The sequence below is a fragment of the Pyrgilauda ruficollis genome, unplaced genomic scaffold, assembly GCF_017590135.1.
Source record: "Pyrgilauda ruficollis isolate IOZ18807 unplaced genomic scaffold, ASM1759013v1 scaffold42, whole genome shotgun sequence".
Lineage (NCBI taxonomy): Eukaryota > Metazoa > Chordata > Aves > Passeriformes > Passeridae > Pyrgilauda > Pyrgilauda ruficollis.
In genome coordinates, this window is record NW_024525712.1 from 5416889 (window position 1) to 5429924 (window position 13036).

The 13036-nt window shown below is 35.1% G+C and overlaps 1 protein-coding gene across 3 annotated transcripts in view; it reads left to right on the forward strand.

Moving 5' to 3' along the window:
* The window catches only part of PXDN (peroxidasin), an 85609-nt gene that overhangs the window by 17996 nt on the left and 54577 nt on the right, over positions 1-13036 (forward strand). For all 3 annotated transcript variants that reach the window (XR_005955994.1, XM_041477885.1, XM_041477886.1), the window contains exons 2-3: positions 8620-8691; positions 10378-10449. Coding sequence is in view for 2 of the 3 variants with exons in the window: in XM_041477885.1 (XP_041333819.1) it covers positions 8620-8691; positions 10378-10449 (144 nt within the window). In the remaining variant the exon portion in view is untranslated. The remainder of the gene's footprint in view (positions 1-8619; positions 8692-10377; positions 10450-13036) is intronic.

Sequence of the window (13036 nt, forward strand, 5' to 3'; positions counted from 1 at the left end):
TATACTGAGTACTATTGGCTATGATACCCCTTCACCTTGTAAGAATAATGTTTTAATTTCCCATCTCAAAATGCAGTGGCTTTTTTTATGTACTGCATCCTAACGTACAGATAATAAAAATATCTCAAAATAAATTAGAGAAAATTACATATTGTATGTAATGATTAGACTGGGGAAGATTAATCCAGAAAATAAATTGCCAAACAAAAAGAAGAATGATATAATTTTGTTTGTAAAAGAAGCTCTAGGGCTAAATCTGAAAAGGAAGCAAAAAAAACCCACAAAAACTTGTTTTCTAGTATTCTAGCAAGTGTTAACACTGCTAACAGAGATGATTACTGTAAGTAGTGCTATAGCTGCAAGTAGGGTTTGATTTTATTTTTTCAAGTGGTGGCTGTGTCTTTGTTCAACAAAGTGACACATTTTTTTACAGGGCAGTAGTTAAAGCAGCATTGAAGTGCCATTGACATCATCCAGTTACTCTACTGACTTGATTATATAACCTCTTTTGTGCCATTTTCATGCTCTGCTCTGTTTGAATGTTTTTACTATGCTGATGGCTGTTTTTCATTTCCTGCTGGGATGACCTTGAATAAAAAAAGAATAAGAATAAAATAGACATAAGCAATGTGGTCTTGCTGGCATTTGCAGATCTTTTTTTCTGTATTGAGAAATATAGCAGTTTGGTGTTCAAGGTATGGGTTATTTCTGCTGGGTAGTAATTTGCAATGATTAGGAAAAAAAAGTATCTTGTTTTGTTATTTTGGATTTAGCAATGGTAAAATCATCTGGTTATAACAATTCCTACCTTATGAACACATCAGAAAAGTGCTAAATGCATGATGGCAATTATGTAAACTTAAATTATTGATTTACCTTTTAAATCTAATAGATCTACAAATCTAATGTTTATCTATTAATTGCTCCCTTCTTTTTTTTTTTTTTTAAAGGAAAATGAGATTAGCTAGGGTGCACCTTTTTTCCAGATTCAGTATATATCACACAGCTGAAGGAATTTATTTTCCATTTTGTCACTTCTTGTTGCCAATCAGCATTTCATAACTAGCCTTACAGATGAATGAGTGCACTGTGTTTCACATCAGCTTTTTTCTCAGACTGTTTATATCCCTCAATATCAGAAAATTATGACAATGATAAATCCATAATTTTAAAGTAGCTTGCATTATTTCTGCCACTATCTCCTTTTAATTTGTCAGATTAAAGTAATGAAGATAATATTACCATACACTTTACAATCACTTATAGAGGAAGAGGTTTAGCTTTAAATAGTTTTCACTGGACTTTTTGAACCTTTGAAGCAGAGGTTGGACATTTGAGAACCTGTTCATTTTTAAAATACTTAAGACAGTACTGTTCTTTCAGATTTTTCCATTTTGCTGCTGTAGTGATTTTGCTTAGTTGAGGAAATAACTCCAAATTTTAAGTACATTCATGTCTTAAATCAATGCTGAAGTCCTGGTTAACCCTTGAAACAAGGTAATGAGATACCTTCATTGCTAATAAAAATCAGGATTTGGTTTCATTGGTAAATGCTTTAGTATTCTGCTTTTAAATGAAGACTGGTAATAAAAGGCATTAATGGGTCAGCATGGCATTTGAAACTGTATATTATATGGCTAAGTTGGTTTCATCCAAATTGCCTTTGTCTTGTCCAAAGCTAACAGATACACAACTATTTTCAATTTAAAGTATGAAATCAGATGCTTTCAATATGACAGGCTAAAAAAAAATGCAGCTCTTCAAAACTTCAGTTTAAATACTTTGTTCTAGTTTGGCAGTGGTAAATTTGCTTTATTCTGTATTTACAGATACTGGTTTTGGAGACACTCCTAGGATTTGGTGTTTTTTAAAAATTGTTTTATTTTACTTCCTCTCCTTTTCATGTAGTGTTCCTTACTCTGTGATACCTGGGAGCAATATGCTGGGCAATAGTCCCCAGAACAAATATTACAGGTGTAAGTGCAGTTTGGTGTTTAGGTTGTTCTGTTGTTTGCATTTAGTGTTATTAAGCAAAGTAAGAGGATATTTTCATTTTTGGACTAGAAAAGCTTAAAACAGACCCTCGGAGACTAACAAATTATTAAAGGGATCTTCTGAAGTTGGGAAGTTCAGGTGACATGAAGTAGGTCTAACCCAAAAGTGCTAAGTAAGACACAGCTTCATGTTGCACAGTTGATTGGTGCCAATACAACTAATGAGTGCTTGCTTTGACCAGCTGTGTGTCCTCCTCAGCCTTAACAGTGAAAACAAATTTATTCTTTAATGTGAGAAGGAAATAGGATCAAAAATCTATTTTTGCATTTATATTTTTCAGTGTTGGGAGAGGTATAAACAGAAGATCAAATTACACATTGTGCTTAAAATCTTCCTTTTGCATATAGAATTCTCCTCTCAAGAATTTTTTAATAATAGGAATAAAAGTGTCCAAAACAAACAAAGTTATCTCCCTTACTTTAGTCTAAGATTTTGTGTTGATAATTCTAGCAGCTAAAGGTAGAAACTCTTTTCTTATACTGCATTTTGTAAATCTTATTGTTACACCCAAGCAAATGAGCCTTAAATAAAATTATTTATATTTTTGCTTTCATTTCTGTCCTGTAGCTAGGAGTAACCAAGAATACTTGTAGTTGTGATATATATTTGTGACTATATTTGAAATTTTTTTGATTATCTCATTTCTGTGACATGATTTCTGTAATTATGACATTTCTGTGAAAGAGTGAGGTTTTTTGTGAATATCCTGATGTTATGCTTTGCATACATCCAATATCTCCCCAGATAAATGTTTTTAATTACATCATCACTTAATACAGTGTTTCTATATCCATGTTGCAATTGGCTAATTCTATGTGTATATAGAGAAAGATGACTGTAGAAGAAGCAGTAGCATAACACATTAAATTTTTGGTTTAATTTTTTTATTAAAGATCTTAGTATTGGGTCATGACAATATTTTTTGTGACACAGATTAAAACTGAAAAAAAATGAAAGCCATTTTAAATGTACTCTCTAGCAATGGGGGGATCTTTGGGACATCCTCCAAGCCCTAATCAGTCACAGGATGCCCAGTCCTCAGGGAGAGATGAGAAGTACATGGGTGGGATGGATGAAGCAGAGGAGAAGCCTTGGTGTCTTTTCCACTGCTGCTCCAGCAGTTCTTTACAAGGAATTTTCACATTTGTCCTGCTTAGGATGACACTTTTTGTAGTAACTGCTGACTAATGAGTGCTTATTATTTGAGATCAGTAGGTTATTGGTGGGAGTGACCAGTTTGGGTGTTGAGTATCCACAATCTGATCCAAAGGTGGCTGCCTTTTGAGGTGCATGATGAGAGTGCACAATATGTTCTTGACAACCCTACTTTAAATCCATTTGACTTAGAACAGTTAATGATTATTCTGAATTTGATGAAGCAACAGAATCTTTAAAATTCAAGCATATGCAAAAAGAGACCTGAAATAATATCATTGAAATCCATGAAATCTAACCCTTTATAAAAGTAATGAAATTATGATCCTTACCTTTCCACCCTGTATATTGCTTAGCAATAACTAGAAAAAAAAAAATAAAGGAAAACTGCACTTTAGGCATTTTATATAAAAACTTGTACTTTTACGTTCAGTGCATGGTTAGATCAAAGTAAAAACAACCCTTCTCTCACAGAGATTTCAAACAGAAATTTCTTTAACTAGCTCTTCCTGTAAGTTCCTTGATGTTTAAGGTCAATTTTGTACTGTTTGCTATGTACCCTGTGTGACTGTCATATATCCAAACATTTATTAGATCTTTAGTGTTTATAAAGTGTTATTTTGTAAACTTGCAGTGAATTCATGTGGCCCAGTGTTGCCATACCCCATCAGGATGTTTTAAGAGAGAAACCCTATCTTTCATTACTGCACACTGCCAGTGCAAGCTTTAAAGAATGTCCTGCAGTGCCAGGATGTGCCACAGAAGCATTGGATCTTATGAGACAGTAACGTTTTTTAATTTTTATACACTTAGAAATTTTCACTGTGTTTAATGAAATAAAAATAATGTTAAAGGTTAATTTTTAATGCTAAATTTGAAATAGTTAAAAATGGGCTGTGTAAAGAGGGGAGACAAATGGATGCTTTTAGTTCAGATAAAGAATTTATTAAGAACATATTCATCCAGACAAAGTGTCTGCAACACATTCTCATTTGCTTTGTGACAGAAAAGGAAACATAGAAATATTGTATTTATTTACATGCCATACATCTGGTCCTTACCGATCTTCCCAGAGCCCTGTTCAGGTAGCGGACCGCAGGAAGCCGGCAGAGCCCATGTGTGCGCATACCCTGCCTGGCACCCGTCCTGCTGGCCCTGGCTGCTTGCAGGGCTGTGGGACCACGGCCATTCCGAGGCGCTGGAATGTGAATCTCAAGGGCATCCAATTGCTAAATTGACCGCCTGCTCCCTGGCACGTTCTTGGCCCACGCAGCCTCGCGCTGTGCCGAACATTTCCTGGTCATGCTCCATGGATTAGTGCAGAACGGAGCTCCTGAGTGCAGCCAGGAAAATAACCCTGGAGAGTATTCAGTTTACTGGCTATCATGGACGTGTTTTGTTGGTGTTATTCAGGCAAGACGTGCTTCAAAATGGGCTTAGCTTCTGTGGAAGCCTGTGCGGCTGTAGTGGATTTTTCAACTTGAATTATGTTGTCTAGCTACAATTTTAAGAAGTAAATGTTTTCACTTTGAAACACTTAATAAAAGAGACAATCTGAATTAGGTGTAATAGATTTGTTATTGTAAAAACCAATTGCATGACATTTAGCTTTGAACTGTTATACAAAAGTTGTTAAATACCCTAAAATTCAATGCCATCAACACAGGTGTTTACATTTCTTTAATTGGGCATTTCATTTACTGTTTAGAGATTAGGAGGGGGAAAAATGACAGTCGACAGTTGAGTGGCTTCCCTCAGTCTGCTGTTTTAACCTCCTGGTGCACTCTGGCTGGTCAGTGGGAGTCAGGCTTGCTCTGGTCCAAAGCACAGCATCCAGCCAGGATATGCCAGTTTGTAAGAGTGAAATGGGGAGCAGCAAAAAAGGTGAAAGAGAGTTGAATGGGCAGGGAACAGGCTTTTGTGAGTGAAAGTCATGTGGCACAGTTGGGCCGGAACTAGTCAGAAAAAAAGGGTCAAGAAACCTCATCATGCTGATTGACCACACATTATTTCAGCAACACAAAATGCCTTTGAAGATCTGATCCATAATGCCCTATTTGTGCTACCCATACTCATTTTTCAGTTTTAACACAGTCCTCATTCCTGCCATTCACTCTCCAAGGGGATATTTCCGATTGCTGTTGGACTTTTGCTCTGAGCTCTTCTGTTTCCTGAAATCATTCTGTTGCCATAAGCTGGATATGCCGTCTGTGCTATGGGAGCATGACATTTCAAGCCTGAGAAATGGAACTTCTGTTTAGTATGTAATGGGTTTGGTTTTTTTTTTTTTCCTATGATGGTGTGACAGCAATGACTGAAATTTTTTGCTTTTTTTTTTCTTCTACTAAATCTGATTTCTGCCAATTCTGTTGGATGCAATCTTTCACTTCAATAAGTAGTCTTGCATATCTTTCCCCCTAGCAGTTGAACACTTGGTTTACAGAGATTTCCTCTATTGTTTATGTGATTGGTATATACCACACCCCCTAAACTAATGCATGCAATGTAAGTTCTATTTCCTTTATCTTCTTGTTTATTATCTTGTCATATAGGAAAATTATCACAGTTTGACAGATTTCTTCTTTAGAAATCTTCAGTGGTTATGATTTAAGTTTTACCTTCTTAATTTGTGAGCTGTTTAACTCTTTATTTGGGGGGGAATTTTGTGCTGAAAGTTAATGAAAATACTTTAAGTGAACACTGAGAAATATTACTTCCTTTGAAGAACGAAATATTCTCTGAAAAAATGGATCAAGATATAATCCTACATTTTAGTAAGATTAACATTGTTTTTTCTCTCCCACTTTAATGTAATTGTAGTACTGACTTTGAACAAAACATATCTATGCTTTATAATTTTTCTTACAGATACAAAATAAACTGTGCGCTACAGAAAATTTGTGTGCTGTGCTTCATTGCAGCTCCTTTTTCTCATATCTTTGTGTAGAATGAAAATGAACTTGATGTGTTCTTTAGCTTTAACAACTTCATATGAGAAGGGCAATAGTGTTAGGAGTTGAGATAAATACCATTATATATGATGCTACATGCAGCTTGGTACTGCATGTTATAATGCTTGTAATTTTGCTTGGTGTTCCTAATCCCCAGTTATCCTCATGAGTTACTGCAGAGTAGATTGGATGCATCAAAACGGGGTTCATTTTGCTGCTGACCCAGTGCTCTGCCTCCTTGTTTGTGTTCATAAAAGTTAAATTTTTATTTATTTTCTTTGTGCCGATGTAGGGAATGGGTCTGCCTGTCATATGGATGAATTTACATTATTTTATATCTTAAAAAAAAAAGGTTTTTAGGAGCCAAATATTGCTAGTTGTGATGGTAGTTTGAGGTTTTTGAAAAATACTCAGTTTCCAATATTCCATTCAAGAATATTGAATTTTTGCACTTTTGAGTATTTTAATCAAAACTAACATGCTCCTTTGGAACACAATAAACTTTCAGATAATCTAGAAAAATCAGGAAAAGTAAGGTGGTATGTCATGTCCAATGATTCTTTCAGAGGGATCTGCTGTATCTTCTCTCAGTGCAGGATGTGACATTCCATGGTTGTTTAGAATATCTTGGCACCTGAGGTTCCAGAGGCAGCGTCTCCTTCTCCTCAGGAACATATATGTATGACACATAAAACATCTGAGTGATAAGCAAAACATAATGCTGTTAAAGTAGAACTGAAGAAGTGCTTTTGTGAAGAACAAGTTAGAGCTTTGAAAATTTGTGCTTCTAAATCTGGAAATCCTCAATTCACTGAGTGTTGTGTAAAGGGGCTGTCCAGCACATCTACAGGAGGTTTAACTACACATCTAAATAAGAGATAGAAGTTTGCATCCCCCATTTATTCCATCCACTGATCAAGTATTTTGGTGGAGTATAACGCAAACAGAACCACATGTCTAATCCTTTCCTTGCAATGAACAGTAGGCCACATCCTAAACCACTGATGTAGAAAAAGTCCTTCTGAGGCCATTATTCCAGAGCTGAATAAGTCCTGGTGGGTGGATTCATGAGAAATTATGCTTAAATATGCTCTTCATAAAAGGCTTCACACAACTGTACCTGCCACAAATTCAGCCTCAGCCAGTGAGGTTGTATGGGATTAGGATGCAGCTGATGTTTTGTCTGCTCTTCTGTATTTCCTTTGACCAAATTGCAGAGAGGCTTTTGTTAACATATTACCTGTTAAAATGCAGAGCCTGTTTGTTTTAATTGAAACTAGGCATGGTGCAAAGATTGCAGTTGTGACATGTTTATGTCCTGCTTTTTGAAAGCAATTGGTAAGTGTGTCTTCTAAGATATGTGATCACAGTCTTAGATTTTACTTACTTTGCGTTTGCTTGCCTTCTGCTTGCTTACCAGACACTATTAGGTCATGGTGTCCTTGGTCTGTGGCTAGGGAAGAGAACAGACTTACTGCCCTGCTTCCTTTCCCCTGGTCCTCCTCTCACCTGAGTGCTCTCCCAAGAAGCCTGTCCATTTTGCTTAGCAGGCAGAAAATTATTTCCTGGTTGGTTTGGGTTTTTTGCGTGGGTTTATTGCTGGTTCTGACCAGTTGCTTAAACCAATTTTGAGCTGCTGAAATACAGTAGCCAGACATGGAGTCAGGGGAGAACAGGAGGTGGCAGAGGTGGAAAGCCCTGTTGCCTGCTCCCAGCAGAAGAGAGGGGGGACATTGGCACAGCCAAGGTGTTTCCCCACATCCCTGCTCCACTTCCAGCTTGCTCCCTGTCCCTGCTTTCTTTGCAGAACTTTGCTTGAGAAATAGATTTCCTTCTTCTTGGAGAACTTCTCATTAAGCTGTAGAGCTAACAGGAAACAGAAGGTGGTAGAAACATATAAAAAAATAAGAGAAAGTAAAATTAAATAAGGAAGTGTCTAGCTTCAGGCAGCTGGGTTTACATGTTTTAAAAGCAAGACAACATAGGCCACTTAAGCCTCCTTACTCAGAACTAAAGAACTGGGTAGCTTAAAAGTCAACCCGTCTCTTTATCTTGATTTTTTTTCTGATGCAAATATTTCTATATCTGTTTAATTATAAATAAGCTTTTTTTGTTCTATAGTATTATTTACAAACTTTTAAAGTATAGAGACAATTCAATTTCGTGAAATGCTGAACAACCCATTACAAGTTGCTTCACTGTGGAAGAGAACATACTTCATGACCACAGATTTAACTTAGATATACAGCCTTCAGCTGATCACCGAGCTGGATTTGGTGAATCCTCTCCTAAAGTTGTCAAACAGTCTCTGGATTTGCTTTGCTTTGGTCAAAAGTTGTGTTTTATGGACAGAGGCTGGTCAGTTATCACAAAAGACTTGTGCTTAGTTCATTTTTTCATATGAAAAAATACATAGCTTTTTTTAATAACACAATTTTTTTTTTTTTTAATTCTACAGAGACCTAAGATTTAATAGGATTAAAGAAATCCAGCCTGGAGAGTTTAGACGGCTTAAAAACCTGAACACGCTGTAAGTTCTTTTTCAACTCTAAGACCCTTTCCCTTTTGACTTAATATGATCAATTTGATAATGTGTCATATTTGCTCACTTTTCACAGGTAAGTAATCTCATAAATTGGAGCTGTAGCATTTACACAGATGGGAGAAGTGGGGGTTAGGACCAAAATATTTGAAGGCAAAACCACGTGTGTGTTTATCAAAATAAAAAGAAAATTATTTGCATACTAATATTTTACTGATATACTTTAATTGAATTTCATCAAAAAATGCAGACCATTATTATAAGATTTTTTTTGACATGGTGCTAAATTGTTTTGCTGGAATATCACATAATAAACCATGGGCTTACAAGAAAGCTGTTCAAAGGCCGAGATGTGCAAAGGTGTTACAGTTACAAAATATTTGACAAATTCTAATATTCTGAGGTTTCCTACTCTAATGTGTTTACCAGGACTGACAGGAGTCAGATGGTTTTGTTCCTACTGAGCTGCCTTTTATGGAGGTCTTTGTTATCATTTACGATTGTGAAGAAAAGTCTTCCTAAAAGACCTTTTACAGCCACTAATACAATTAGTATGAGTATTATAATTTTAACTTTGTATCTCTTCTATCATTCCTTCTAGCATCACTTTTAAAACAAATGCATGCATGTTTCTCTTCTTTAGTATATTGGCAGGCATGAGGAGGAATTAAGATACACAGTTATTTTTACTTTTAAATGTACATAACTTATGATTGCAAACGTGACTGTTTTCCAGAAGACAAGTAGTGTATGAGCTGAAATACAGCAGTGTATGAGCTGAAATACAGTAGTGATGTCAGTGAGCTGTGGATCACTGTCTTCAGGCAATCATGACGAATACCCTGACACATCTTGTACTCTATATTCACACCAGAAGGAATTATAAGACTTTCCCTGGAATGTATATTGTCCAAATCTGTGCTGCCAAGATATTCTTACTAACTGTCCCTATTTTCAGTCTCCTTTGATCATACCTCAGTTTGCAGCTGATCCCCAGTTCTGAATTACAATTTCTGCCAGATATCCAGCTCAAGTTTTAACTGTCCAAATCACTGATCTGATATGCAGAAGTCCCAAATAAAGACAGGATACATTTAGTTTGAATTCCCTTCTCTTTGTAAAACCAATGTATGAGGGATGAGTGCAAATCTGTGCATACAGACAGCTGCATTCCTATATGACGTAAAGGCCCAGTACAGAAGATATTGCTAAGAAACATCTGGGAAAAGTCACTTTAATTCACCTGCTAGTGACAAATCTTTGTTTTTATCAGTTTCAAATGGATGTATATACTTGATGCAGAAGATTTTTTTCTCCTCTTCATCTACATCAGAGATTACTGCAAGAAATGACATTATTCCATTTCTAGAATAATTTATTGGTTTTTTTTGTGGGTTTGGGGTTTTATTTGTTTATCTTTGTTGCTGTTTTTATGGGTTTGGGTATATATATATATATATATTTTTTTTTTTTACACTTCTGTCTAATTTTTTTACATTTTCACCTGCAATATAGTGGTTGAACAACTGTAAGCACATAAACTTTTTTTGTCTAACAGTTACTTTTAGGGGAAAAAGCATGTTCTATTTAATACTATATTACCCCTGCTTTTACACTTTTTTCCCCTACTGTTTCTTCATGTTAAAATAAATGGTTGTTTATTTCTTTTTGTAGGCTTCTAAACAACAATCAAATCAAAAGAATTCCTAGTGGGGCATTTGAAGATCTTGAAAATCTGAAATATCTGTAAGTTAAATGCAATGTCACTTCACTGTGTAACAGCTTCTTCAGTGAGGAAGTCTAATCTGAGATGGTGATTTCTATCTGACTGACTATATCAGGAGATAAACTGCACTGAAAGACTATGGAATGAATTTATGGGGTGGGGGCAACTATATTTGTCTAAGTTGTTGCTAATAAAAGACTGCTATCTGTAGGGAATACATTTTAAAGGACTTACTAGTTGCTGTTTATTATATGCAACTTATAATTTAAAAAGGGAGGCATTGAAAGGTGAAGGAAATCACCTCTTCAATGGCTCACTGAAATCTTCACACAGGTACTTTTTGTCTTTTGAAAAGTGATTCGAAAGTAGCTAGTCCAAAGGTTGTGTCTGCAGAAGCTTGTAACTTACCTAAGCTTGTTAACTATCCCTAAATTTTTCACTGAATTCATAAGTGAAAAATTCAGTCAAACCCAAATTATCAGAGTATGCATATGCTTTGCTGTTAGTTCTAGGTCTTCAGTCAGCCTGTATATTTTAAACCTAACTTCTCTCTTTTTTAACAAACATAGCACGGTTATTAATTATATGAATAAACAAAAGGCATCAAAAATGTTATTTTTTGTGTGTATAATAGACTAAAGCTGCATAGTTAGTTGTCGTGGATTCTCAGCTGTATTTTATGGAGACAACCTTAGGGAGTGTCATTCAGAGAAGTTTCACTCCATTGTCTTGGAGTATTGATTGATGGTTACTTGAATGACATACAGAAGAAAAAGGTCACATTGAGATTTCATTGCTTAGGAAACAATTCAGAAGCTGAATTTTTCATGCAGCTTCCAATAATACATCCAGAAGACCTCTAAGGATGTGGGAGCAGGGAGTGATCGTATGAATTTGTGCAGACTGTTTTTTCAAGTTGTGCTTGATTATGTTTCCTGTTCTCATTTTTATGTGTATTGTCTTTCAGTAATGAAATTGTTTAACCTCTACACAATAGGAAGGAAAAGAGTATTGAACAGACTGTTGCCAATGAATGATTAAAGTCCATGATGATTGTATTTGTTACAAGGAGTGTCTGCATGATGGTTCTGGTAGTGTAGTACATAAGGTTTTACTATGTGAGGTTTGCTAAACTTCTTTCCATAGTCAGCAACTGTACAAAGATTTTTCTTTATTCTTATTACTTTTTTTTGTTTTCACATGCTTGCCTTTGCCTAGCTGTAGTAAGCCTGAAATAAAGCTTAACAATGTAATGTGTTCAGTTCAGTGAAAGAGCGTAAAAAGATAACTTGAACTCTGATTTGTTTTCATATACATGTAGTAATGACTGTCAGTATCTGTATTGTTAAGAGGAAGATGTTTTTTTTTTCCTGTTGTTCCCTGGAAAATTTAAATATTAAGTCCAGTGGAGTAATTTATTCAACTGCAGAGAGCTCTTTAAAGCTATACTTTGTTTTGAGAAAATAAACTAACAACCTGTTTCAAAGGCTGTGACAAATGTTTTAATTGTGCAGCCTTAAAGTTACAAAATTTCTGGTACTGGTCAGGTTATCAGTACAGAAGATTTAAATGTAATGAATCAATACTGGTCAGCACTGAAAGTTTCAGCTGAGTGAACTCAGTCCTAACTGTATTCTGTGAAATGAAGGGAACAAATCAAAACATTTCTTTCCAATAGGATACACTGAAGTAGAAATCAGGAGGGAGAGATTGTGCAAAAGTTAGAGATACTGCTCAGAATGTACTATTATAAAGTCAAATCACCGGAAAAATTGATATTTAGTATGAACTGGTCCTGTTGATATTTGCAGACCTAACTTGTACTGTCATGTTTCATAAAACTAGATCATTGATCCATGGCGTTCCTTCTGTTCTTATGACAGTTTGTACTGGATTGCATGTGGTTCTGAAAATATATAATTCCCTGACTAATTTAAAAAAAACCCTGTCATTTCTCAGTGTCCCTGATTTAGCAAAGTGTGAGTATATATAAATATAAAATCTATAACAATTAGTAAACATGCATATATAAAACTAATTAAAATATTCACAATTATGTAATTTTATATAAAATATGTAAAGTGTACCACAACATATTTATTTTTTTTTAAAGCCAGTCTCTGAGAGATAGATGTTAGGATCCATTCCTGTGTGCCTGCTGAAGATCACCTTTTGCACATTCAAACAAAAATTTTTTTCAACAGGATCTAAATCCAGGATTTTCAAATGCTTCTTTGTACTATTCCTTTGTGAAGTTGAGCTTAGAGTTTTATGAGGAGTGTATGTTACCAGAATTATCTGTATGAAGAACATATTTTGATGTAGAGTAATATTTTCTCAATTTTCTCTGCCTTGAAAGTATTCATCACTGTAAAAGTTAGTCTTTACATCATGAAAACAAAACTGTGCACATAATTTTTTAACCTTTCTTTAGGATTTTTTTATTATCTTGTTCTTTATGCAATTGAAATTCTGGCAATTATAAATGCAGTTCTGTGTGATTTTGCTGTGCTGTTTGTGGTAATAATTTGGTTTTGTATTAATATACTAAAGGTTGGAAAGAAAGAAATGTAATTATTGTTTTGTTGTGAAACCAAGAGGGTACTT